At 36.9% G+C, this 26496-nt stretch overlaps 3 protein-coding genes across 8 annotated transcripts; 1 reads left to right on the top strand and 2 right to left on the bottom strand.

Moving 5' to 3' along the window:
• Window positions 1–1552: 1552 nt before the first annotated feature.
• Window positions 1553–11304, bottom strand: Hk (potassium voltage-gated channel subfamily A regulatory beta subunit hyperkinetic). Of its 2 annotated transcripts, none has more exons than XM_069119059.1 (9): window positions 9429–11304; window positions 8460–8710; window positions 7267–7480; window positions 6951–7078; window positions 6639–6845; window positions 6449–6546; window positions 6239–6295; window positions 5889–6098; window positions 1553–5790 (listed from the first exon to the last, which is right to left on the bottom strand). In XM_069119059.1, the coding sequence occupies exons 1-9, from the start codon at window positions 9551–9553 to the stop codon at window positions 5689–5691; spliced, it is 1392 nt and encodes a 463-aa protein (XP_068975160.1). In that variant the 5' UTR covers window positions 9554–11304; the 3' UTR covers window positions 1553–5688. The 2 variants fall into 2 exon arrangements, with proteins under 2 accessions (XP_068975160.1, XP_068975162.1); XM_069119061.1 differs by having other exon boundaries at window positions 5889–6095; window positions 9429–11292.
• A 1259-nt stretch (window positions 11305–12563) lies between these two features.
• zyd (sodium/potassium/calcium exchanger zydeco) lies at window positions 12564–21724 on the bottom strand. Of its 3 annotated transcripts, none has more exons than XM_069119056.1 (8): window positions 21594–21724; window positions 16344–16517; window positions 15907–16094; window positions 15496–15736; window positions 15062–15187; window positions 14541–14756; window positions 14335–14436; window positions 12564–14178 (listed from the first exon to the last, which is right to left on the bottom strand). In XM_069119056.1, exons 1-8 carry the CDS (start codon window positions 21640–21642, stop codon window positions 13835–13837), a joined length of 1440 nt encoding a protein of 479 aa, XP_068975157.1. In that variant the 5' UTR covers window positions 21643–21724; the 3' UTR covers window positions 12564–13834. The 3 variants fall into 3 exon arrangements, with proteins under 3 accessions (XP_068975157.1, XP_068975159.1, XP_068975158.1); XM_069119058.1 differs by lacking the exon at window positions 21594–21724 and adding an exon at window positions 21094–21540; XM_069119057.1 differs by lacking the exon at window positions 21594–21724 and adding an exon at window positions 19176–20040.
• LOC138182809 (sodium/potassium/calcium exchanger 4) lies at window positions 15683–26443 on the top strand. 3 transcript variants are annotated; one of them, XM_069119055.1, is made up of 9 exons: window positions 15683–15755; window positions 23410–23637; window positions 23776–23963; window positions 24092–24239; window positions 24444–24545; window positions 24646–24702; window positions 24805–25014; window positions 25110–25211; window positions 25693–26443. In XM_069119055.1, exons 2-9 carry the CDS (start codon window positions 23571–23573, stop codon window positions 26025–26027), a joined length of 1209 nt encoding a protein of 402 aa, XP_068975156.1. In that variant the 5' UTR covers window positions 15683–15755; window positions 23410–23570; the 3' UTR covers window positions 26028–26443. The 3 variants fall into 3 exon arrangements, with proteins under 3 accessions (XP_068975156.1, XP_068975155.1, XP_068975154.1); XM_069119054.1 differs by lacking the exon at window positions 15683–15755 and adding an exon at window positions 21870–22215; XM_069119053.1 differs by lacking the exon at window positions 15683–15755 and adding an exon at window positions 22575–22867.
• The last annotated feature ends 53 nt before the right edge of the window (window positions 26444–26496 follow it).

Here is a 26496-nt window from a genome sequence, read left to right as displayed (position 1 = left end):
GCGTTCAAAAGATCCTTTTGCATTGCTTGTTCTTCGTTTCGAACAGCCTATTCCACTTACTGTTTACAGCTGAGAGAACCTCAGCATCAGTTGTTTGAAAAAATTCGCCCGTTATAAAGATTGTTTGCAGGCCACCGTGATGTAGTATAGGCAAGATTCAATATAATAGTAACAATAACTTTTTGCAAATATGTCGGAAATTGTAGAAAACCATCGATTAAGTTATTAAGAAAAGTTATTCAGAATCATGTCCTTAACAACGTGTGTGAAAATCAAGATCATCGGCATGGTGTTTCTTAAGGTAAATAATTACCATATATTTAATAAGGAATAATTTATTTCTGTACTCGAGATATGTAAATTAATTTCATGACAAAAAATAATTAGGCAATGAATCAAGCAATGGATTAATTTAATTGAATCTGCCTTACATAATCATTTCTTTGGTTTCTATTCTAAAACCGTCTTTCATTTGCTCAAAGTATTTCTGTTTCTTAAAGGTACCATAAACTATTTCATTGGTTACTATTTGCACTTTACACTTTGCACTGGCTCCTTTGCTCATCTCTCCTCCGTCTCTTTCTCTTTTTTCCTCCTCTGTACCTTTTTTAGCTATTTCATTAATATTACTTCCACTCTTAAGTTTGTTCTACGAATTTCTTCGTACATCTTCCAGTGTTTAAATGTCCCATTTGCTGGTTTCACAAAATAAACACCTCTTTTCTTCTTCAACTAAATCAAAATCTACATGAGTTCTCCAAGCTGCTGCGCTTTACTCTTGCCAATATCTTTTATTCCCTCTTCTTTTTCTACGTTAAATATTTTCGTAAACTTCCTGTCGTTATTCTCCTGTATTTCCTACTGTATCTAGGTAAATCGTTATATTTTGTTCCATTGTTTTTGTCTTTTTACACCTTTTTCCTCTTCCTTAGGATCTCTCCTACGTCCATTCCTTTCTTCTATAATTGTTCTACTTCTTCTTCGCTGTACCCACATTTTTTGAAGTGTCCTAACCTTTCTTTAAGTCTTTTACTATTTCCTTTCTTCCTCTTTTTTTCAGGAAGGATGTTTCTTTTTTTAGGAAGACTTTTTGCTATATTCTCCTGCATCCTTCTTTCGTATTCCAATGCTCTTTTTCTGTATTTTCGTCCAAACCTTCCTTTCCAATCCTTTTAAGTTCTGTTTCTTCCGTCCAATACGCCAGAACCCCTATTATCAGACTGTCGAATATCTTCATTCTCCTCTTGTGATCATCCCTAAAAAGCCTCTCTTCAATTTTCCTCAAAATTGCCTCATGATTATGTTAGCCTTCCTTGCGAAATTTCTAACACGTTCATCGACTTTAAGTACATACCCTAAGTATTTAAACTGCTTAATCTCTCTTTCTAAAGACTACGATCTCCGATTTATCCGCTTTCAAGACCAGCTCTTTTTTTTTATCCAAGTACTTTACAAGTTTTCTTATTCCTTACTGTATTATAAGAATATTATAACGTAGCATGGTAGATGAAGAAGGTAATGAGACAAAGGAGGATGCAATGAAAATAATGCATAGGGTAACGTGTTTCTTTTATTCATAATTCTTTCAAAATAGTCCCCTAAATACTTGATACATTGCTTAGAACGTTCGTATAAGATTTCGAAAGACTTTGAGAAAATGTTCCGTCTTATGAAAATGTATGTGTGTGTGTATGTGTGTATTTTACATTTTTTGGAGCATTAAATTATTTATTGAATGAAACGCCGCGCTGTTTTTTCCATTTCACAAATTTACGATCGTGGTTTCGGGAAAAGAAGAAGGAAGTCGGTAGAAGAAGATAGAAGGTAGATCGAAGATCACAAGATAGTGATCGGAGTAATGATCAAACCCCTTTTGGCCCCTATAATTTTAGGGTTTTCGTCGTTGAGAAATACGTTGAGAAAATATGTATACCCGCGGAGGACAAGTTTATATACATTATATGTGACTGGTAATGCCATCTAGATGAAATTTTCGTGCATATTATTTCTTTATTGACAAAATAGTTGACCAAAAAGTACGTTCGTATTGAACACTTTTATTCGAATTCGATCTCATTGTATTTCGACGGTTGTATCATAAATTAATATAGAAATATAGATAGGTAGATGCGTACTCGTATTATCGACAATTTAAAAAGATGCTACAGCTTCGCAAGAGCGGTTATTCTTTTTTCGTGTCAGTACTTAGAATTATGCAACACGCACATGACACAGTTATACGAATATTGCCTACATATACACGTGTCCTATTCAGCTTCGATTGTTTAATCGACTGTCGCGATTCTATGTACGTAGTCGGGTTCGATTCAATTTGATACGATTCGATTCGATTATGTATTCGTGGCCATCCTTACTGATCGTCGATTAAATCAACTTACGAACTCCATCCATAATAGTAAATGGAAGACCAATCGATTTAATCACAGTCCGATCGATTTTTCGTTGGTATTAACACAATTCTTTATGCTTTCGCGATTTCTGATTAAACAATAACAATTAGCCGCGTAAACGAAGATAATTCGATAATGTGTATACTATTTGACTGGATAAGATAACCAATGACCGACTATGTACACTATATAGTGTATACATGCAAGTATATATATGATAATCATGCGCATGAAATTCGTTTCGAATATTCGCATCTTTGATCGTCGATACCGGGTCAATGATAATGACGGTATCGTAATTGTCCTACCGATTTCTCGTACACATTTCCTACCTATCTATCTACAAGGCGCGTGAATAAAATCTTTAAAATCTTACATTTTAAACGAGTAACAATCTCGGACACAATCTCTCTTAATTCGTTCAATGAACGAACGAAATAACGAACGAACAATCTTGATTCGAACGTAACGCGATCAAGCGATGAAAAACATCCGCAAAGATCAAGATTGTCTATTCATTGAACATTTTCCATTTGACTCGTAATTAATCGTATCATCGCCGTTTCTGTATCGCTTCTACTCTCCGACCTCTTTCTTTACCTATCCTTCCTTTTTCTTCTCTTCCCCTACTTTCTTTGCCTCCCAGCCCTGTCCATACCTAATCGTTCTTTCATTGCTAATCGACCTGCTCTCTCTTCAAATCATATCGACTATCATCGATTATACGGAGGATTGTTTTGTTCGCGCGGAACACAGTTGAGGCATTTCATATATTTTAACGATCATTCGTATCATGGCTCGTCATTTGATTCACGACAAAACGCTCGACGTTTTGGCAGTTTGATATCTTCCTATCGACTCAAGTTTTTCCAACTTTTTGAATTGTCCCAAAAAGTCGCGTAACCGCGTTTTAGTTTGCCTAGATGCCGTGTCTTCGAGATCACGGCGAATCAAATATATGTACATACTTGCACGCTTCTGTACACATTTGTTCGTATTATCGAGTTATTATATATATATTATATAACAATATATTACGCTTCGATAAAAACTTTCGTGGAAAATATAGATCGTAACCTGGATGAAAAATCGCTAAATAATTAGCGTAATCGGCAAAAGCGTAGCCAGCACTGCGATCGGTGTTCGATCATTATCATTTTAATTACCGATAGCTAATCGCGCAGCTACCTAACCGACCCCATCAACGAGTTTGCTGTCTTATTCCCTGTTATCCGAATGTATAATATAAGTACTTATATTCGAATATACTTATATACCTACTTATTATATATTCGAATGCACACCAGGGATCAAAGAGTCACTAAATAGCAACGTAGTCGTAACAGTTAATTATGATTTACATATATACAATCGGCAACGGTTGATAATTTTTGTAATATCACCGTCCCCATATTTGTCCCGAAGTTTGATCACTTATTCGAATTTCATTGGAATTTCATTGAACTGTCTCTAATCTTCTCTCCTCTCTCTCCTTGTCATGTCATGTTTCGCTTCCGCTGTTTATTTAATGATATTCTCACAGTTATTTTCTCCCCATATACACGAAATGGTATATGCGGAATAGTAAGGTAAATACACATGGATCGTTCGTCTTCAGGAATATTCAACATTGGTCGGTGCGTGACCGATATTATTTGCAAATGATCTTACTAGTTCTACGAGGCTTTGCGCCTGTCGCGCCGTTAGGACGGTTTTTATTCGGAAAACTAAATGCAAGAAAAGAATATTGCTCTAACATTCTTGCAGGAGATAGCAGATAGTCGAACGAATCCAACGAAATAAGCGTATAGCGGAAATATTCTTGTACCGTGATTTTTCTGCGCGTATCTATAAACCCATTGCGTCACACGCATTCTCCTTTTTCGTTCTATATCACATAATTTCACTTATCGTGTTTGCCCGTTTTCGTCCTTTCATACCCCTATCTAAGTATATACATACTTATCTAACTATTTACCTTAACTATCTACGACTACTTACTTATAGACTACCCGTCTATGTCATTTACCTATCCTACATAGCTACTTGGCTATGGTTTGGGGTAGTTAACTAGCAGAATGGCTAGTTAGCTGACCGGAGCTAGCTGTCCACCTGTGATTACGAATGGTATACGCACGTTCGAGAATTAAATCAATCGTATAATCAATCACACGAAAACTATCTCGCACGAACGTAGATATTATAGCATGAGAACGTACGTGCGTAGCTGTATATGTATATGCGTGTGAATTCCGACCAGTTTTACATTGTATTTCCTTATATTGGTTTGCCTTGTACACGGATAAAGGAATAAAGCCGTGGAAGGATGAGAAACGATTCAATATTGACAGTTTGCGATCTCAATAGAGATGACTATTCGCTTACTATCAATCCCAACGGCTACAATGCTTTATTAAATATTCTCAGATAAATTGCAGGAAAAATATGGAAAACGAAAGAAAGAAATTCTTCGAAGCTGAAAAAAGTAACCACAAGCATCCATCTTGTCATCTTACACAGCTGTAATAAAGACATGATATTCTATCTAATTTACGAATGAACACCTGGCATAGTGAATCATGGGTAGAGATTCAAGTCGTACATTTATAGAAAACTTGTATTCGACCGCTTTTCTTCGAAACGAAAGAAGTGTACGCAAAAAAGATTTCCAGTTATCTTCAACCTCTCTTTTCCGCATTTAAATGTCTCTATTCCAAGAAGATTGCAAAGAGGATAATCGTACAGCTGCATCAAAGATGTGTGAAAACCGTGTCTGTAATTTATTCGTGAATATTTATCGTGAAATATCGAACGTAACCGCGATCGTAACCGCAATCGCAATCGTAATGGTAATTGTAACCGTGACTGTGACCGTAACCGTAACCGTAACTGTAACCGTAACCGTAACCGTAATAGTATTGTCGTCGATTCATTTTCACGTGAATATATTCGTGCCGGACACCTAGAACGTGCAGCAGATGCCCTATTCGAATGTTTCTTTCTCGTTTAATCTTGTGTGACCTCGCTTGGCATCATTTCATTCATTTTAGTTCATCTTAGAATTCGGTTTTAATCGATCCAATTTTACCCGGCCAAGATCAGGCTGTGCATAAATTCACGTACACGTACTAATGTGACTTCATTGTATTTCGCAGAATGGTAGCTTGCCGGTTAACTCTTTCGTCTGCTCTTGATCTTGGCTATTAGCACCTTCGCTTTTTGGGCTGCCTCCATCTTCTAAGGAGCCCCCACCACTTCCGTGGGGGCAAATTGATTGTCATCTGAGCGCTAATGTTGAAATCATCGGAGGTCGCGACGGTTTGTTATCAAGAATTCTTTCAATTTCGTTCATTATATTGGCGTTCAATTTTGGAATTAGCTGAAATCACGCATCGTTTATAATAATTGCCCGTTCGCGACTATCGAAATCGAGATACGAAATACGAATGTTTAATTTGACCAATAAGAAATAATTACCTGTAAACTTTGAAGACTCTCGTACAGTTGATCTATGTTTGATGCACCGAGGAGAAGGCACTGAACACTTTCATTCTTTAAAGACCACGCGATGGCCAACTGTCCGAAAGAGCAACCGAGTCGTTCGGCGAGTGCACACACATCTCGCAGTTTATCCGAATATTTTCGCGTCTCGTCATCGGCTGACTTTTCCTTCCAGCCGTATTCCTGCTGAAACAAAGACAGAAAAGAACACGATAACGTAACGTACGTTCACACGTAACGTTCGTTTATTCCCTTAACTTTTACGTATGCTTATGTGCGTGAAAATACGGCATAGCCTATCACGATATGCGAATTCGACTACGTACTTCTTTATACAAAGATTGCGTTTCGTCTTCGGTCCAACTGAATGACGAATATTTATTCTGAAATGAAAAGGTAAACATTGCAAGCATTATTATTTTGCTAGCGCTACAGATATTTTGAGGCCAACAGCTACCAGCTTCCTCAATTATTTTATGAATAATTCTATATATTCTATGAAATACAACGAAAATTTTCTTTCTGCATAATATTACCTTATACGAAGATCTCGATAAAAAAGATACACCACAGTCGTCAGGTTTCGAAGAAACCATGCCGATCGTAACCGTGGACCACGCCATCAGACCAACACCTACGGTTTACAAACGACTTTTTTGAATATTGTTAAGGAATATGCATACAGTATACTCTATCGAGTAAATTGGACGTTTCGCGATTAAATACCGATTTTATTGTACAACTCTGGCATATAAAGTTCTGGTTTTTCTCTATAAAATAGATGATATTCGGCTTGTTCCACGATTGGTGTGACACAATTAAATTGACGGCAATTCGTGTAAGCTTCCATAATTTCGACAGGGGTCCAACGAGACGTTCCCCAATACATTACCCATCCTTTACTTATCACGTAGTTCATTGCACGTACTATTTCTGAAAGAAGAAAATAAAGCGAATAAGAACGTGATCGTAAGTGTCGATCGTTTCAATTATTTTTAATAACGTATTTTAATTGTACCAGAGAAGCAAAAAACGAACCTTCCATAGGACACATAGGATCTACTTTGTGAATCATTACAATATCGATGTACGATAATTGTAACCTGACTAAAGATGCTTGCACCGATTCAATTATGTGTTTTCGTGACAATCCACGTCCCTCTGCCCTGCGATGATCAAATTTCATAACGTCATACATCTGATTTACATATCTACGTCGTACTGTTTGCCAATTCTTATATTTCTAATTTATCAATTTTGATCACCATTTTTTGAAATGTAGCAGTTCTCCCGAACCAGTATTTATCATTTTTATTATGCATTTAGAAGTTAGATCAATTCGATCGATACTCACTTCGTGTTCCAATATATTTTAGTGGTAACGACGTAACTTGAACGATTCCAAGCACGTCGTAATAAAATTCGTCCAAATTGAATTTCTGCTCTATGACCGCTATGAGCTTCGCTCAGATCGAACACATTTATTCCACTGTCATAGGCGAGGGCAACTACAGCTTCAGCTGTTTCCTCATTACTGCAACCTCCTATTCCGAAAGTTGTCCATGTACCTACATGTATAAAACAATTTTGTTAACTCACTTGTCTCGATTAGGTGCATATTAATTTAATTTTTTCACCGTTTTCAATAGACAAATACGATGCTGCAACATTTCCTCCTTTACATCTATCGTTATTTTTATTTAAAAACCGCAATATATGGTCCGACAATCGATCCCTAAACCTTTATTACGCATCATGTATACCTATTTATCTTTTTCCCTCCTACCATCACCAACATCATCATCATCATCATCGTTCCGAATCATTGGCTCTCACACGCGGCAATTTTTCCCTTTCTCTTCATTCTTTTTCATTCCCTTTTTTCTTTGTTCATTCGCCTGAGATTTTGATAGCTCATAACCTCAGAAACACTTACGCAGTCTGAATATAATAATTTATAGAAATATCTTCGATCAAATCTCTCCAAAAACATTTATAATTTTGGGAAATATTTCCAATTACAACGACGACGACTCCAACCACGACGACCACAACGACGATCACGATGACAATGAACACGACAAGCACAATTGTCACAACAAAAACAGCAATAAATATAAGAAGTTATCTGGATATGGATATTATTGTTATATTACGTGTCTTCCTATATTACTTTGTTCACTAATTATTTACATTGCATCTTACTAGAAAAACGTACGTGAAAAGCGTGCATGCCCACGTTGGTGGATATAAAGATTGCATCGACAAGATTTACTAGGCGAAGCAAAAGAAACAAGAATAATAACTACAAATGTGTGGAATAGACAAAAGAAACGGAGAGTGGCACTGTCTATGGATTGAGAAAAGATATAGTTTTCATTGTTTACAGTACAATACCTATAGTCTAAAAAAATATGGCCAACATAATACTACTGACAAGCTATCTGAAAAAGGAGTATAGTAAAGCATACATTGAGATGGAATAAAACGGGTGGGTAACCGCGATTCTGTTCGTTTCTACGAAAGTTGGGAAAACATTCAGCGTACCTAATCCAACATTGGAAACACGTAGACCGCTTTTGCCCAAGTTGCGGTAGCGAATACCTGGCGAAGGATGCTGTAAGCGCTGCGCTTGTGCGGCAATGCAGTTAGTCAGTAGCTGTTCCTTCGTTCCAGTGGTATTACTGCAATGTACACCAGAGTCCACAGCATTGCCACCGCCGCCACCGCCACCACCGCCGCCACCGCCGCCGTTGAACTCTTCCATGCAATCCAAACTCGCTATAGGTGCACGGCAGCTGCGCGTATAAAGTATAGGTACAGAGTAAGTATTAATAGGACACGATCGATCGAATGTTCGATACAACCACATAAACATTTACAACTAGGAATTCGTAACATGCCAGTCTACGTGAAACATTACTCGCTTGTTATTTACTCAAAATTCAAAATTAGCGGACTGCGGAAAATTGGAAAAACGTTCCAGATAGTGTATATATTACGTTTCACTGTGTTGTTATGCAGCTATATTATTGCAACGAGTCGATTACATATTAGCTATGTAGCTGACTTTGTCACTTCGATTATGTAAGAAATTTTTCGTCGCACATGTTGCGATGTATCTTTCTCTTGGTAACATGTTTCTGATACCGAAGAGCAAAAGAAATACTTTGAAAACATTCGATCATTATCGCGTGTGTCTTTATATGAACGTGTGTAGAAACGCGGAAAATATGATATAAAAACAAGTATACAACAACAAAAATGATAGAAACAAGATAATGTTTGCCGAGATGTTTTGTTACAGCAGTCGTTGTTAGTTTGTTATACTATTCGTTTATTTTAAACTTGTTGAATTTGATAATATGGAATTTGTATGTGCAGGTACGCATACAGATTCGACGCGGCGTGATGAAAATAGCAGGAGAATACGAAAAAGAATTGAACGTGACGCGGATGGAAACAGGAGAAAAGGACGAGGAGGAATGGTACATCATCGATCAAGAATTCACTCACCGATAAATAGTTGGCAGTGGATAGTAGTCATCATCCTCCATACTACTATTCGTATTTGCATTGTTATTTGTATCATTTCCCGCCGTGGATGTATTGCCGAGATTACACAACATTAAACGAGACATTGTTGTATATCTTCGATATATATGTATATATGTATGTATGATAGAAGCGGAAGATGTTTCAAGAGAACGGAAATTGCGAAGAGATGCAAAGAGAAGGCGGTAAGATTAAATCTAGATCGGACAAATACGAGTGTGCTTGTTTATTCGAGCTCCGAGAAAAATGTGAGTAATTTCATAATAATTTCATTCGCATTTCAAATTCGATATTAATTTTCTTTCGACGATTTTCATTCACATTATTTTCTGTTCCTAATCCTAGTTCTAGTGCGATGATTGCAAATTTCGTTTCGGAAATAAAGAGTAATATTCTTATTGTGAGTGTGACAGATTCGATTGAAATTCTAACAGAATGAAATCGAGATAAGTCGCGAGTATCTCGAGTATCACTGTATCACTGATCCATGATTTGGTTCATCAAATGATCCCAATCGATTTGACGAATCGTTCTATATTTTCAAGTCACAGCATTTGATATATGTATTTATTGCGCATATACGTTATATAGGCACTAGTTTTTCTTTACTTAAGTTATTTAGGCACCACAGTAAAGAACATAAGGAAGTACTGTTCGCAACTAGTCACGTGATATCGAAATGTTCTGCAAAATCCTTTTTTGGTTTTATCTGGTTCGATCAGAATATTGTTCAAACACTATGACACGGAATATTTATTTTAAAAACTACACGTAATTACGTAAAAACGAACGGTGGTCGATATGAGTATCGATATGTGGTACGATTGCTGGCGTGGCGCGGTGAGAGAGGTAGGGCGCGATGATTATTAAACTCCAAACCGGACACTAACAACGCCGGACACTAAAAATCCACTTTTTGCGGATTATCCACTGGTCCAACTGGTAACTTTGTAATATATCAAGCTGATACAACATTAATACGACGAAATCTCATTCAGCGATTCCAAACTCATTCTCTATCATAATGTAATTCTGTACTATATTGCTTCGAACTCTGCTTTCTTTTCCAATTCAGACTTGAACTTCCGTGACGTTTGTTGTCAAATTCGAGTCTTGATCTTGATTTTACTCTCGATCCAATTTTTGATCTCAATTCTCTTTCTTTCTCCCTCTCATTTAAAAGTCGTGCGCCAATTCCAGATTAATCTTCGTTGTCAGTCGCGTGTAGGTAAAAACATTCGGCGCCAACTATCCTTATGATCCTCGTTCCGATTTCTCTTTCAAATAGGACTTGCCTTCCGCGATGTTTCTGTCGAAATACCCGTCTCTGGATAATCGATTTTGCGTTGCGATTTACGGTGAGACTGACGAAACATTTGTTAAGAAGAGCAATAAAGAGGAGAACGTTGGAAAACTGAAAACACCGAAACGTAGAACAAAAAATTTATGAAAATGTTAGGATCCTATTGTAGAAACGGCGAGTGTTATGCCTTCTACGTGGTAAGCAACACTGCATAACTTCGATGCACTGTGCTCCCTCCTTTACAGCAGAACCTACGAGCGTGCGTGCTGTCCCGTCTCTCTTCCACTACGGGTATCTTGGTGGTTTAATGCGCGTGTGCGCGCGTACCCGCGCTCGCGCACCGTGTATCCTACCACGCCGCGTACACCTAATCCCTACCGTTCTTCCTCGTCTCTTCTCACAGGGGGTTGCGGTTGTTTTCAGAGCGCATGACGTTACCGTCGTCGCATTCAACGCATTCAGCGCATTCGCCGCATTTGCCGCATCGAGCCTCTCCTGAAATTGTATTTCTCGCCCGTCCACCCTTTGTCTCATGCTCCGAACTAGGATCATCTACTCGCTTGCTCTATTCTTCTTCTTTAAGTCATTTTCTTTTTCTAGTTTCATCCTTCCGTCTTTCTTTTTTCTCTTCTTGAGTTCATTCGGAGACCAATCGATTTATCGTTTTCCTTCTCCCTCCCTTTCTCACTCTCTCTATCTCTCTTTCTTTCTCTCTTCAGAATAAGTTGAATTCGTTATCACTAAATCCTTGTCAGACGCACTGACTATGATCTCGTTTTACGTTTTCGTTTTTATCAATACGACATGAAACGTATATGGGTACATAGATATGTACACATGTACAAATATTGCATGCGAATATAAATGGGTAAATCGAAACTGTGCATGAAATGCCCAAATGATCGGTAGCATTAATTGTTCGGTCAATTATTAAGGATACAAGAATTCACCGGTATAAAATGTAGCGGTAACTGTCTCTGCGACAACGCCGCATTGCAGATCCGGCGTGGTGACGTGCAGCTGACCCCTTCCTGAACCGTTTATGGTCGCCCACGTTGTTCGACCTACCGACCTAATACGCGCTCGACCTACTGCCATCCAATACAGCATGGATCCACTGCTTCGTACATACATACTTACTTACTTGAATGCGTTTCACCTACTGTTTCACGTGTTTGGTACACACGTCGCGCTGCGATTGCATGCGAGCGCTTGCATAAATACACATCGTATAAATCGAATATCGTATTGCTTTCTACATGATTCACTGAACCTCATAGTACAGTTCTCACTTAGTTTTTGTATACGTAGATTATGTATTTGAGGAAGGGTGATCAACACGCTAAACTCGAAATGCTAGAAACATGTAAACGTTGCGTATCGCCTAAACTTTCTAATCTCATTCCAAGCAATGAGAGTAGTTCGATCTTTCAAAAAGCACAAAGCGATCTTTATTGTTCTACTTACCTGTTAAAATTCTGCAACGTGTTCCGACGTGTTTCTGCTCCTTGCTGAAGCGAATCTGCGCCGCGTGACGGCTGTCTGCTCTTCTCGGATTCGCAGATCGACTCTTTCGTTGAAATCGTGCCAAAGGTCTCGGAGACATTGATTACAATTGCCGAAACACGGATATGTTATAGTCGCAGAGAGAATCGTAACGCAACGTGTAACTTTTCAATTATCCATACGATGCATTCGCTAGCCGAACCATTGTCAATCGAAAAATCGGTAAGAAGGAACCGAGCAGTTGTTCAGCGTGTTTCGCGATAGGATTAAAACGAAATTACCAACAATCTCTTTTTAATAACTTATTACAGTACTTTATTAATCTCGTTAAGTTCTTAGATTACTTAAATATACACCCTGCGGCGAATTTCAGTACATGTCAATGTATTTTATCAAATAAACGTGATGTCAATCTTGGCGCGCAATTATCGAAACTTTCGTAATTCCCCCGTTCCGATAACCGATTATCATGGTGTTCCGCAATGATAACCGATTATCGAAACTTTATTTAATCGGACGTACTAGCTACCCAATATACGTATTCATATTCGTTTGATGTATGTGCTGTATTTCTCGAAATGAAACATTTATAAAAGCGGCAGTCTTTTCTACGCTATCGGTCTACTGTATATACATATATTATATACATACATACATACATTACACACACACACACACACACGCGCACGCACGCACGCATGCACGAACATATGCATACTTCATTCATATATATATATATATATGTGTGTATATATATGAATATACATATATACGATGTTACATACGTGTTCGTTATGTATACTTCGTACTTTTGTTGATTTCTTAATCTTCGTTTGTCTCTAGCTTCTTTCGCTTTTCTTTGTAATCCAATTCTTTTCACCGACATTTTATTACGACCTTATTATTTATTATTTTAACAATATTTTGTTTCTTAATTCCATTTACTCGTTTAATCATTGTTACCAACATTTTCTATCATTACGAATACGTGAGTACGCTTCAACGTTCAGATCCTGCACTCGCATGAATGACAAACTCTTTCTTATTCTTTTACCAGAGGACGAAATTTCCTTGTTTTCTTCTTTTTCCGTTTACTGTTTATGTCCCTAAATCACGTTAGAAATTACATGTTGTTCGTGGTAAGCGGAATAATTAGACGATAGCGCGAGAGAAAGAGTTGGAGAGATGGAAACGATAAAATTTGATCCCAATAGAGAAGTCAAAGGGTGATCGAGTATGTGATGATTTGATGTGAAAGAAAGGACAGAAAAAGGGCGAAAAAGAAAAAGAGAGAAAAAGAGAGAGGGATGGGAAAGAGAAAGAAATGGAGGAGAAGGCATTGTGGATGGATTACGAAGGAAAGAATGCCATGGAGTAACAGAGCCTCGGGGTGAAGGACGATCTCGTCGAAAAACGAGACGGGAGAAGAAATAGTTTCGTATAATGTAAAACAGCGTTCTTCGGTTCACAATGTTTTTCGTAAGTTCGGGAGAACGTACGAGGATCAGAGTAAACACCGTATGAAATATCATTAAGCAACTCTACTTTTGATTTCGGATCACTTGACCGTCCTCTGGCACGTGGGCAAGTTTACCCTGAAGAATACATTGAGTTCTATCAACGAGGCTAATATCAGAAATACCGCATACATACATAAACAGGCTCGACCAACTTTTCTATCAAGCTGAAACTTATTCGAAGCAAAAGCAATGTAGAGTAACATTAGTGTCGATAACAGCGATATGGCACTGTACTCGAGCCCACCAGAATTTATACTGATGTAATGTTTTCCTGGTTGTGTCGGTGAAAACGAAGATTTAATTAGCCACGGTAGACCCAAACACAACAATATGTCAAAAGTGTTTGATCCGATCGAGTTGCTAATACCCATCGAGCCGTGTCCTGGTACAAAATAAATCGATCGAAAGATTTAACATAGAAACTATCGCGCCGTCCATTTCAAATATTATTCACAAATTAATAATTGTTCCTCACTAGTACCCAATTAATTCATTATTCATCTAATTTTTCATACGTTATATCCGCATATCAGCTTACCTTGCTTTGCTACTATTACGCTTGATACAGCCTCTGGTACGCTGGTACCAGCAGCCAGGAAAGTAATGCCCATCACGGAGTCCGGTATTTTCAGAGTGTCCCCTGAAAAGAAAGTAATCACGTTTGCTTCACCCTGTTCTTTTTTCTTATACGATTTCAGTTCTATCTGTTCTTTCGCTTTTTTTACTTGCTATCACTTTCATTACCAATTATAGTGATCATCCATGCGACCACATAGCTCAACGATCCAATCCAAATGATGCACATAAGGAACGTTATCGGAAACCAATTCTTGAATCGTGGCTTTTCACAATCCGGAATAGTACACATGAAAATTAAATGAATCGGCCAAGTCATAATCCATGCTGTTTTTCTTATCCACCCAGCTCGTGTCGGCCAAACCAATAATTCGTATTCATAATCTGTTCAACGTAAAAGTATGCAACGCTTTTATTTTCCCTCTTTTTCTCCTTCTCCTCCCCCCGCCCCTCCTTCCCTATCTACGCTTTCCGCCAACACACACACACTCTCTCTCTCTCTCTCTCTCTCTCTCTCTCTCTCTCTCTCTCCCTCCCTCTCTCTCTTTCTCTCCCTGCTCCCCGCCCCCTCACCATTATTCGTTGTTTAAAATTTGGAGAAACGTTCGGAAGGAAGTGATTTTTCTTTTTATCCGTTTCCGAAATGGATAATACTAAATTTTGCCCAGTGAAATTTCTATACTACTTACTAGGGTCGGGATTCTCTTCTTGAGGTTTCGTTCCTCCATTTTGCAATGGTAGATCTATATGTTCAGTTTGTTCAACGGCCGATTGTACTTTGTCGGATCTTGCCATGTGAATTTCCGTGCTGGTTTCTAAAGAAACGACACTTTGTGTTTAACTTTTTTTAAATGGACAAATATACAAATGTTCGGGGTAAGTATATATATATTGTAAGAAACGTTGGAAATAAATCGGTACACAACTATATTTGCAACGATATTGAATGTACTATTCATTCGTACACAAACGTAAGTAAGAACATGGATATGTATTCGCACATGCGTATGTATATAAGATGATCATATCTACGATTTCAAAGAAAAAGACTACGATATCCAGATTGTTATCGTTATTCAAGTCTATCTGAGCAGAGTAAAGTGTTTAGTGCTTGTTCTCTTACCTGTCGCGTGTCGGTGATCATCCGTTGACGATCGATCAGCATTATGCGTACGGAATCGCGTGCATCGCTGAAACGATTTGTCCCAATACATGACGGCGATGTATACGATGTACAATAACACTAGCGTTAACGCTTCGTACCATTCTACTCGTTCGTCGTGTATGATACATATCAGAATGGCAACCGTAACGCCGTAGGCGAGGCAGTCTCTGCTAACTGGCCACCAGTCAAGAGGAACTACCTGTACGTATTCGATTAACGTACGTAGACCGTTTGAGTTGCATAATACATAATATACATACAGGAAATATCGATAGGTTTCTTAATTTCACGCAGTCAACTAATAAAACGATAATAAAAACTTGTCCAATACTCTATGTGCACCAAGTTATGTAGATCACAAAAACTTACCATCCCAGCACCTATACCGCAGCAAGCCGGTACCGCGAGAATATTGAATACAGCCGAGCCTACTATTGTTCCGACACCGATGTCACCTTCGGTGATGAACGTGCCGATTGCGTTTACGAACAGTTCCGGCGCCGACGTTGCTGCGGCCATAAAGGTAGCACCTGCCACGTCCTTGGACATTGAAAGTGCTGAAATTGAAATTTAAAAACATTCAGAAACAAATCAAGAAATTCGTATCGCTTTGGTTCATTTCACACTTGACTTCGTTCTTCTTCTACTTCCTTCTACGTACAAACCAGCTATTTCACCCGCGAATCATTCAATAAATTTATTCATCAGGTAGACGAACACAAGCGAAAAACATATTTATAAATCGACACCAATCGTAGCCTCCTAGAAAATAATATATTTAGAAATAACTGCGAAATGTTCCTTACCGTGACATATCTTTTCTACTGCGGGAACGAAAAATTTATCACACACTACCGCTAACGCGATAAACAGGTAAAGCGAAACGATTACGTGCACGACGACAGCTCCGCCCTGCCTCTGTTTCTCGTCGAAAAGGTCGTGTGGAAAGTCTTCTATCGCTGGAGGTGTACAATTTATACCTAGAACATAATATCTTTTTATTTTCATGTGTTTAATTCCATGTCCAATGCGTCGAAGAAAAGATTTGTTCCTGGATACCGATAAGGACGATTTATTTCATAGTAACAGGTAGTTAATGTAACAGTTTGATATTTGGCGATGGAACGATGGTCAAGCAAAAAAACGCATCTAATTCGAACGAATTGTCAATTCTTTCTTTTCTATTTTTTCTTTTTCATTGATGTCTATCCTACTTTCACCTATATTTGTTGTATCATATTGAAGGAGGAAACGGCCGCATCACAAAAAAGAAGAGCCACGCGGCGTTATCATAGAATTCTTGCTTGCCATTTCTTGCTCTTAATCCCATTATATTTATTTCACGTCCATTATGTTTCTCGTCGATTTTTTCGATCTCTTAATAAATCTTTATTGTTTAAAGATACCGGATGTATGTGTATACAGTCAAACGATCGTGTTTGCTTACATTCTATTGGCATTCGATTTTGGTTAATCTATTACATAAGTAGCGACGACCTTGCATACTTGGATAGAAACGTCAAATACATGCTCCACAAATGTGATTACGAATCCAGATAATTGGTTTGCATTCGTTCTAGCCACGATGATCACAAATATAATCGGTTCATTGACCTTCGATGTTCACCCGTTGAATCTCTTTTCCCGGAAAGATGTCTTACTTAAAAATTCAATTTCATTCATAATCATTTAACCATGACCTAGTGGCGACAATAATAAATCGTAACGACGCGGTTTCCAATATACTATTCGAAAATAAATAAGCGACACGCCTGCCGATTTTGGATACATACGTACTAATTGCAACATTCGAATTCATTTTCAGAACTTATATTCTAAACTGGCAAATAAGTTCGAAGGCAAAACATACATATGTAATATATAAACACGTAAATAATTGTGACGAATGATACGATGCAACATTTTATCGTAGACACGTATTAATTTATATATATATATATATATATATATATATATATATATATATTTAAAAGTAAGCTGGAACAAAGAATAGTACACAAATTTCAAATAACCGTTCGTGTCATAGTTTACGTGGCATTTGCTTGCTCGGTTTCATAAGTTACTCGATGAAAATCATTCCCACGCGCACTCAAAGACAAATAACTCTCTTGGATATGGCAGATCAGAAATGATCGCTACAATTGTTCACTCGCGACTCTCTAGCTTTGTCATCGAATCGTATCTTTGTCATTTATTTGGTATCTTCTTTTCAACTTGTACTACGACATTTATGTAGGTACACATGTACGAAAATAGACGGAAACAAACACATGCATATGCATATTTTTCATTACGGATGAGTGGACGAAAATAGCAGAAATAAGAAAATTATAGAAAACTATTTCTACTTTCAACGATAGATTCGTTTAATGCTCCAGTTTATCAATAACTATAAGTAAATGAAATATCGATGAGCATTAGTTTTGACGGATATTATGTACAAGGGCTAATAAATGTCTCTCGCTACAAAATTTTTCGTTATATAAGTAAATCGTGAAAAATGTCTGATGCTTCACTAAATTTTATCGCATTTCTCGGTTTTCATCCAGCGACTTTTTAACATGTTATAGTTATTGGCCATAGTTTGTTAAACTTTGATTTTTCCGATAATTCGATGTTGATTTGCCTATTCTGTTTGATTCATTTCGTACATTCATTTCTCAAGTTTCGATACAAAACTCATTTAACCTTAAGTGTACCTAACAATATTTTTACAGCATAATAATTTCTCTATAACAAAGTTGCACTTGTATATCATTGTTCCTTATCATATCCCAACACATTCCGAATAAATGAAATGGCAGGCAAATTGAAAGTTTTATATTCCCTTTCATCGATCTTTTCTCGTAAATTTCATTAAAATATGCGATGCACGCGACAACGGTATTTCATAGCAATGGTTGTATAACGAAAGGAAAAAATGTTCTTTTTCAGTAAATATTGGAAATAAGAGCGAGTTTACGAATTTCAATGACCTTCAAATATGTTGTCAAGGTGAACATTCTGGAGAACTTTTTCCTACACATATAACCGCTGCGCTGTTCGGCTTTAGTTTTCAGGTTATGTATGAAGCAATTTATTTTTAATACTGTATGCATTATTTAACAACTTATTTTATAAATTTTTGTTTTGTGAACAATTTTTCAATGGAAGTAGATACGTATGTATTTTGAAATATTTACTACATTTTTGACCAATTGAAAATTCTGAAATAAGTGCAACATTCTGTATATCAATCAATTCATCGAGGATTATTTCACGCCTAATGGCGGCCGGATACTACTCTGACCCAACCTATAACACATTGATTTTCCTTTTCTATTTATATAATATTACAAATGGTTTCCTTTCATCAATGCGTTAAGTTTAGGTTGGGCTATATAAAAAGACGGTCGTTTATTCCAGTATGGAGTGTAATCATAATCTAAATTTGATTCAAGTTTTTTGCGAATATCTTGAAAAGTAACGCCGAGCGATGATTATATGTATGTATAGGAAATAGTGGTTTAGAATATTGATCTGGTTAATATATTTCAAGGACTTTGAAATCGGCGAAGTCGCCCATTTTTCCATTATATATTGTTTTTCTTACGAGGACTCTTTGCGCATATTCCTACCTTCGTTTGCAGAGCTATTCAACGTCACTCACATTTTCCATGTGATTTTCTCTCATCCCATTTTAAAGTTTCCATCGTTAAACGTTTCTCTACATCGTATACATATCTGCATGTGTATATATATACACACACATACACACACATATGGTATATATATATTGTATGTACATTAATGACGATCGTTGGAAATAAAGATCAATTTGAAAGTGATATCCCATTGTTGGTGTACATGTGTGAAAGAAAAGTCCTGTCTGGGTCCAAATTAACAACTTTGTTTCTTCACCTCCGTTCTTAGATCTTGATAATTCTTCTCCTATAACCTGTTACAATCGACGTAATGAAGCAAACGATGCACGTATTGGTGTCTTGTACAGGTTACACAGCTGTATAGTTGATGTGACTTCCTACCGATTAAGCAACCTAAAGAAGTTAAATTGCTCTCATTCAAGTTGGCAGAGGAGATGCCATTCATGTCTAATGTACGTCGTATAAACTAGATATAACGTGGCTTGACCATTCGGTGTCGAACGGTTTCGTCTCGTTGGAAACAAACGATGACCATCGGCTTGATCGCCGATCATTAAACGTTGATTCTCAATTAGCAATCTGTTGATTTTTCTTTCATCACATCGTCGCAATTTCGAAAGAACTCAAAACTTTATTATTTCTTCTGTGTTTCGACCGCCGATAAGATCTATCGTGTACGATGCACAGGATTTTTCATTTATATTTTTGCGTTTCTTCGCATTTCGATATTTATTCAAAAAGAACAATGTGCGAGAGCGGAAGCAATATTTTTATCATTATATAAACTTTTGCAGTTCAAATACATCCAGACGGAACATTTCTCAGAATCTCAATCCTAAATCATAAGCAGTACTATATTACTAGTACTGTTCACCTCTTCGTCTCACTCTGCTCCATTAAGATCCATATATCCATGAAATTGATATATATATATATATATATATATATTGTTATTAACATATATATATATATATATATATATATATATATATATATACACATATAGTTGCGCCAATTCATTTTATGATTCCTTTATAAAAATTAAAATACCAAGGTGTCTCATGGTTGTACGTACGTTAACGGGCATCGTATTAATCTTAAATAAAAGAAGTAGCAATAATTTATCAACACAAAGACAACACAAATAACAACGAATGTTAATTAACATGTTAATGTTTAAGCATCTGTTAAACGTAGTATTCGCTACGAGTAACGAATCGTGCGAATACATAGGTACATAATAATATATGTCCATGAGTTTGAACAAGTTTCATTATCACTAACCGTAACACAAACTAAATCTTTTGACACGGATCGTTATACCCAATAACTTATCAAATTGTTTAAACAAGGTTTCAATTAACCTGCATACAGAAGAACGACATGCGATGTGAAACTGGGATGAAATAAAAATAAGTAAAGGAAGTAGAAAAGAAGAAAAACGGTCGAGAAGTAGAGAGCAAAGAGTGAGAGAGCAAGAGAGAGTGTGTGTGTGAGAGAGAGAGTGAGGAGGAGAGAAAAGAGAGAGAGGAGAGAGAGAGAGGAGGAGAGAAAGGAGAGCGAAGGTGATCGAACAGAGAAAAGAGAGCAACGAGATTCAATTCATTCTATAAATTTTGGGATGAACATGTCTCTAGCCTGCACACGATCTCTTGTAGAAATAAAGATCACAGAACTCTTGCGATTTATAAAGAGAAAGAGATAATGAATAATTCATACGTCTCATATGAACAAACATTTTACTTTACGCGTACGTTGTGCTTTGACAAGCGCCCTTCTGCGCAAGATTAGTTTCGAATATCTCGTCTTATTCGTAGTCCTTTAGACCAATCGATCATCGGAAACTAAATCACAAGTATTGATGCGCGATACGCAGCACCGCACGACACACCTGTACGTTTAATTGAATTCAGTTGATTATGCACCAAATGTTTGGAACGATTTCCTATTTTTGGCTTCTATTTTTAGTTGATCTTGCATCGTTGTCCCTTTCCTCTTTTCTCAGTCTTCTTCCTTCTTCCATTTGTCTGCCTCATTTTCTACCCCATACTCATTCTCCTTCATCTTCCTTTTCCTTATGATGTATACTATTCTTCTACTCTTCCCTCTGTTGTTATTGCTGCTGCTAATGCTGATGTTAGCCATCCTGCTGTCCCTCCACTTCCTTCTCTTCCTCCTCCTTCTCCTCGTCTTCCTCCACCTCCTCCTGTTCCTTCTCTTCCTACGTCTCCTCCACCTTGTTCGATACTTTAATTCCGATTTTTTAATATCATTCCGTTCTATCTTTCACCGCTATCGAAGCACACCCCCCTAACCATTCTTGTATCGATCGAACATATACCATAAAAAAGCATCCGTTCCCGATAATATTCAAAATATATTTGAACGAACCTCCTCCTAAGTCAGACGTATCCATGTTGTCAATCCCGTTGTCACACATATACTACATTAACAACTACTCCGAAGTCCGGCAGCGTTTGTTGGAATCGCCCCTCCCTCTAACTCTTCTCTTCTCATCTCTCGCGCATCGCGCCCGCTGAATCGTGCCGCGGTCAAAATGCGAAATCGTCATCGCACTAATCGTCGTTATGGCTTCCTTGAAAATTGAACGTCGTACCGTATATATTCTATTCCGACACAATCAAGCATTTTGCATTACTTATTCCCTTCAAATTTATTCCTCCAGTCGCACACATCGCATACACACACTCGCGCGCGTCGATTCTTTTCCCACCGATTATTTTAAAAGCAGCATTACGATATTCTGGGAAATAAACTAACTAACAAACGGATTGATAGAAAAGCTTTTAAACACAGTAAACTGTGTGACGGGATACGATGCGATGGGCTACAGTAGAAACAACTTGCAGCAGTAAAAATGTAATGTCGTTCTCTCTGTATGATGCGCGCAAAGAGAACAATTAGCACTGTCAATTGTAAATAAGTTGACTGTCAGTCAACTGTAACTACGATTCAGTGTGTACGGTTTCATTCGAAAAAATGCAACGGACAAGTAAGTAGAACTAGAAAAATGGAAATGAATGAAGAAACAAATTGATTCATGCCCCTTCTTTTAAATCTTTAACTGAGATGATGTTTCAAAATTGAAATGCGTATGTACATTTGTACACTGTACACACGTAAATATGAATATAATGTCTCACAATAGATAATCACATATATAAGGATAAATACCAGTAAACGTAACCATATACATATAAGTTTATGTCATACAACATTTCAGAGCATTCACCCGTTATCGATAGATATGTAATTGACAATTCAAATGCTCCAGTAGCAGGAATACTCCTGTTGTTGGATTATCAGTAAAGGGATGTCTTTATTCGCTTTATATAGTATCTTATCTGTGTAAAGTTAAAACCGATAATGCTCGTAAACGAAAAACATCGATGCTGTCAGCTCGACTTGGCGAATCAAAATTAGTATCATACGGAACGGCAAGTCGCACCGTTAGCTCGATCACTGAAACTTATCGCTGATTAATTGAAATAGCGACTACGAAATGCCGCGGAAACATAGACAAATGATAGGCTACAAAATATTCTGTATAATCGTCGTTCCAACGATGTATTTGATCTTCGTTAATACGTTAGCAATATTTCTTCCAAACAATGCAGCAAGTGCGAATAACCCTACGGATACGCGTAAGTCTCGTTTTCTGAATTCTCCGTATTCTCAATTCTTCCTCTTCCTTCCTCTTATGTTATATGTGTCTTATACATATCAAGTAATTCATATCGTATCATATTATTGTCATAAGTAAACATGTTCTTAAACATACATTTGTCCCTTATTGCGACATACACGATTAGTTGCGTTCTCTCAAAGAGTAAAGGAACAACTAATAACAAGCGATAAGTAATAAAGGGCAATTATGATGAGGCATTCGACGACTAACGAATGCGTATACACGGACGCATGCCGCTACGTTGAACGGAAAAGATGGTGGAGATATCGAGATACTAAAATTTAGAATGAATCATTACGTAATATGTTCGCATTATAAATACGATCTATATATAATATATTTTATATATACATATAAAACTTTCACCTTTTACCTTTACGCTTGTTCTCCTTACTTTCCATTTATAATATAACATAGTTCCTTCGTTATCATTGGAATTTACGCGTATAGTTACTATTATATATCATTACGAGTATGTACATACTCTATCTCTTTAAGGACTTCGCAAGTTATTGCAAATTGGACCAAGCGCTATCGAAGCTGGAGAAAATGAAGTAAACTGCACTCCTCCAGCGATAGAAGAGTTTCCATCGGATGGCCTTACTCGACAGCAAAGACAATCGGGTTTTATAGCTATACATTTCGTGATAGCGATTTACATGTTTCTGTTACTCGCTATTGTTTGTGATGACTTTTTTGTGCCGTCGATTAAAAAAATTTGCCACAGTAAGTTCAGTATAGCCGCTTTAATTCATTTCCACTTTATTTTTATTTCAAGAAAGGCTATCGTCAAGATCTAAGATAATTTTTCATATAGCTAATACAGCTAAAACGTTGGAACTATTACATGGATTTGATTTTCAGAGATTAACGTAACAGAAGATGTCGCAGGAGCAACAATTATGGCAGCAGCTAGCTCTAGCCCAGAGCTGTTTATCAATATCGTAGGTACTTTTGTCACGGAAGGAGATTTGGGCGTCGGCACGATTGTTGGTTCTGCTGTTTTTAATATATTAGCTGTGCCTGCTTGTTGTGGTTTATTTGCAAATCAGGTGAGATCTTTTCTTTGCGTCTTACATAGACGGAACACACTATCGATTATGTATGAATCGAAAATAAAATCAAGTACAGGAAAAAGGAAAACAAGAAAGAAACACGAATAAAGCAAATCTTTGTTCAGGTATTGAATCTGGAAGGGTGGCCTGTCACGCGAGATACTATCGCATACGCATTCACAGTTCTCTTACTTATTTTAACTTTACGAGACGGTCGTGTCGAATGGTACGAGGGATTGATTCTCGTTCTCTTGTATGTTTTGTACATTTTAGGTAAGTTTATGAAGTACTATTCAGGTAATTCCCCATCGTTACTTGATTCTTTCTATCGATAAGTGATAAAACCTTTTAATTTTAAGTTGAGAAACTAAATAAATATTTCGTTCCATTTTTACGAATCTTCATTGCTACTTTATAATTTCCATACAGACTGTTTGTATCTCTAATTAAATGAAACGGAAATGTTTATCGTTCTAGCAATGTGTTTCGATCGAAGTATACATCAGTTTGTTCAATCGGTAACAAATACAAGAAAGAAGTACAAGAATCTTTCCGAATCAACTCCCCTACTTTCTAATGGTATTGTTTATATCGATTAATTTTTTATTCAATTCAATTCTCTGAATTATACGTCGTTGAGTTTCATTTAAAAACACACGTCATCCGTTTGTTCTGTCAGACCTGGTTAAAAGCACGGATATTATTTTGTTGGAATCTAGCAGTGAAGATGAATCGCGTAAGTAACATAGATTGCATGAAAATATGTACAAGAATCCTTTAAGAAGCCTTAATTTCAATAAATATCTACCTATGTGTATATATACATATATTATTTTAGTTGATATCGTGAATATGAAGAATTGGCCAAATTCGACGTGCGAACGGATTTGGTGGTTGATTACTTGGCCTATAAATTTTGTGCTTCTCATTACGATTCCTGACTGTAGAAGAAGCACATTGAAATCTTGGTACCCCCTTACTTTTATCATGTGTATAATATGGATAGCAACTACTTCGTACATAGTTGGATGGGTCATCACTGTAATTGGTACGTATCTTTGCAACAATTGTTGTTATCGTTCCCAGATATCTAAATGCATTCGTTTTATTCTCGATATCGATTTAAAATGATCCTTATTTCAGGTGATACTTTTAGGATTCCTGATTCCATAATGGGATTGACGTTTCTTGCGGCAGGAATGAGTGTACCGGAGGCTGTTTCTAGTGTTATCGTTGCGAATCAAGGTAATTTTCTTCATTTTGCGCTTTCACTCATCGATACCTTGCTAATGGAAGAATCAACCGGTTAAAACGAATTTTCATTTAAACGCACCTCCAAAGTAACCGATTAACCTTTGGAGTGATTTTCTTGTGGTAATCGGTACATCGATCAAGAAATAATATATATGTAGCTAGCGAATAGCGGTCACGATAACGTAGCTATCGTGAAATATCACGATAACATAGTTATTGTGAGACGGTTAGGTTACGATAACGCACCGCGTGATATTATCACGATATTATTATCAAATTTGCCTCATCTTAGAATCGCTTTATAATCAGTTACAAACCACGTCGTTTCATTATGTATTTACCGTATTATAAATGTTACTTTTTCTTCACGACTAGCATTTATAAAGTACCGATATTTCACGATTTCTTTTCCTTTGTTTTTTCCTAATCTTTCTTTCTTATTTGGTATTGCTGATTCAAAATATGATTTTAGGGCACGGAGCCATGGGCATAAGTAATTCGATCGGTTCAAACGTATTCGACGTGTTACTTTGTCTCGGATTACCTTGGTTCCTGAAAGCAGCACTTTTTCCGAAAACACCTGGCGATCATTATGTAACGATTAATTCACAAGGTCTGGTTTACAATTCCATATCGTTATTTTCTACTCTCACCGTACTTTATTTGTCTCTTCTAATTGGCAAATTTAAATTGACTCGATCCATTGGAATAGTTTGCCTCATTATGTATGTAATTTTCTTGGTATTTGCTTCCATCCTCGAACTCAATATGTTCTTTGTGGTTAATTTACCAATATGTGTTCACTGATACTTTATACATGTTTGTTAATCCACTGACAATCTATCTTTACTTACCAAGTTTTACAAAAGGATTCGGAACTTTGAATCAGGCTCTCCTTCTGTCTCCTTTCGATATTTTGATACGCACCATGAATCGTTGAAACATCAATTGAACATTGGTTTTACAATGAATGTATCGTGCTTGTCGCAAATAATTCAACTTTTAATCAGTTCATTATATCCTCCTGAATGTTTGTGCGCATTCTAGTGTATTATTTTGTGATGCATATGTACTTATGAATTTGTGCACATATAAATTTAATGAGTGTAATATATGAATGCCTATGTATGTATGTGTATATGATATTTATATAGCTATTTCAATGATTTACAAACCATTTATATTTAGCATAAGTGTTTTTCAAATAAATTTCTGAAGTACTGTACTTGTAGTTTAGCCAAGATACAAAAGAAAATTATAGAGATTTTTATAGTCC

The sequence above is a fragment of the Bombus flavifrons genome, chromosome 8 (assembly GCF_040668555.2).
Source record: "Bombus flavifrons isolate JBK064 chromosome 8, iyBomFlav1_principal, whole genome shotgun sequence".
Taxonomy (NCBI): domain Eukaryota; kingdom Metazoa; phylum Arthropoda; class Insecta; order Hymenoptera; family Apidae; genus Bombus; species Bombus flavifrons.
Note: the sequence above shows the minus strand (reverse complement) of the source record. Positions and strands in the feature narration are given on the sequence as shown.

Coding starts and splice junctions, on each gene's coding strand:
- Hk (XM_069119059.1), bottom strand. CDS start 9,553: ATGTCTCGTTTAATGTTGTGTAATCTCGGCAATACATCCACGGCGGGA. Junction 6,547..6,638: donor AGAGTTGTACAATAAAATCG/GTATTTAATCGC, acceptor TGTAAACCGTAG/GTGTTGGTCTGATGGCGTGG. Junction 6,099..6,238: donor CGCAATCTTTGTATAAAGAA/GTACGTAGTCGA, acceptor TCTTTGTTTCAG/CAGGAATACGGCTGGAAGGA.
- zyd (XM_069119056.1), bottom strand. CDS start 21,642: ATGTGTGACAACGGGATTGACAACATGGATACGTCTGACTTAGGAGGA. Junction 15,737..15,906: donor GCGGTATAGGTGCTGGGATG/GTAAGTTTTTGT, acceptor GAATACGTACAG/GTAGTTCCTCTTGACTGGTG. Junction 15,188..15,495: donor TGATCACCGACACGCGACAG/GTAAGAGAACAA, acceptor TCGTTTCTTTAG/AAACCAGCACGGAAATTCAC.
- LOC138182809 (XM_069119053.1), top strand. CDS start 22,726: ATGCCGCGGAAACATAGACAAATGATAGGCTACAAAATATTCTGTATA. Junction 22,868..23,409: donor GAATAACCCTACGGATACGC/GTAAGTCTCGTT, acceptor TATCTCTTTAAG/GACTTCGCAAGTTATTGCAA. Junction 25,015..25,109: donor ATGGGTCATCACTGTAATTG/GTACGTATCTTT, acceptor TCCTTATTTCAG/GTGATACTTTTAGGATTCCT.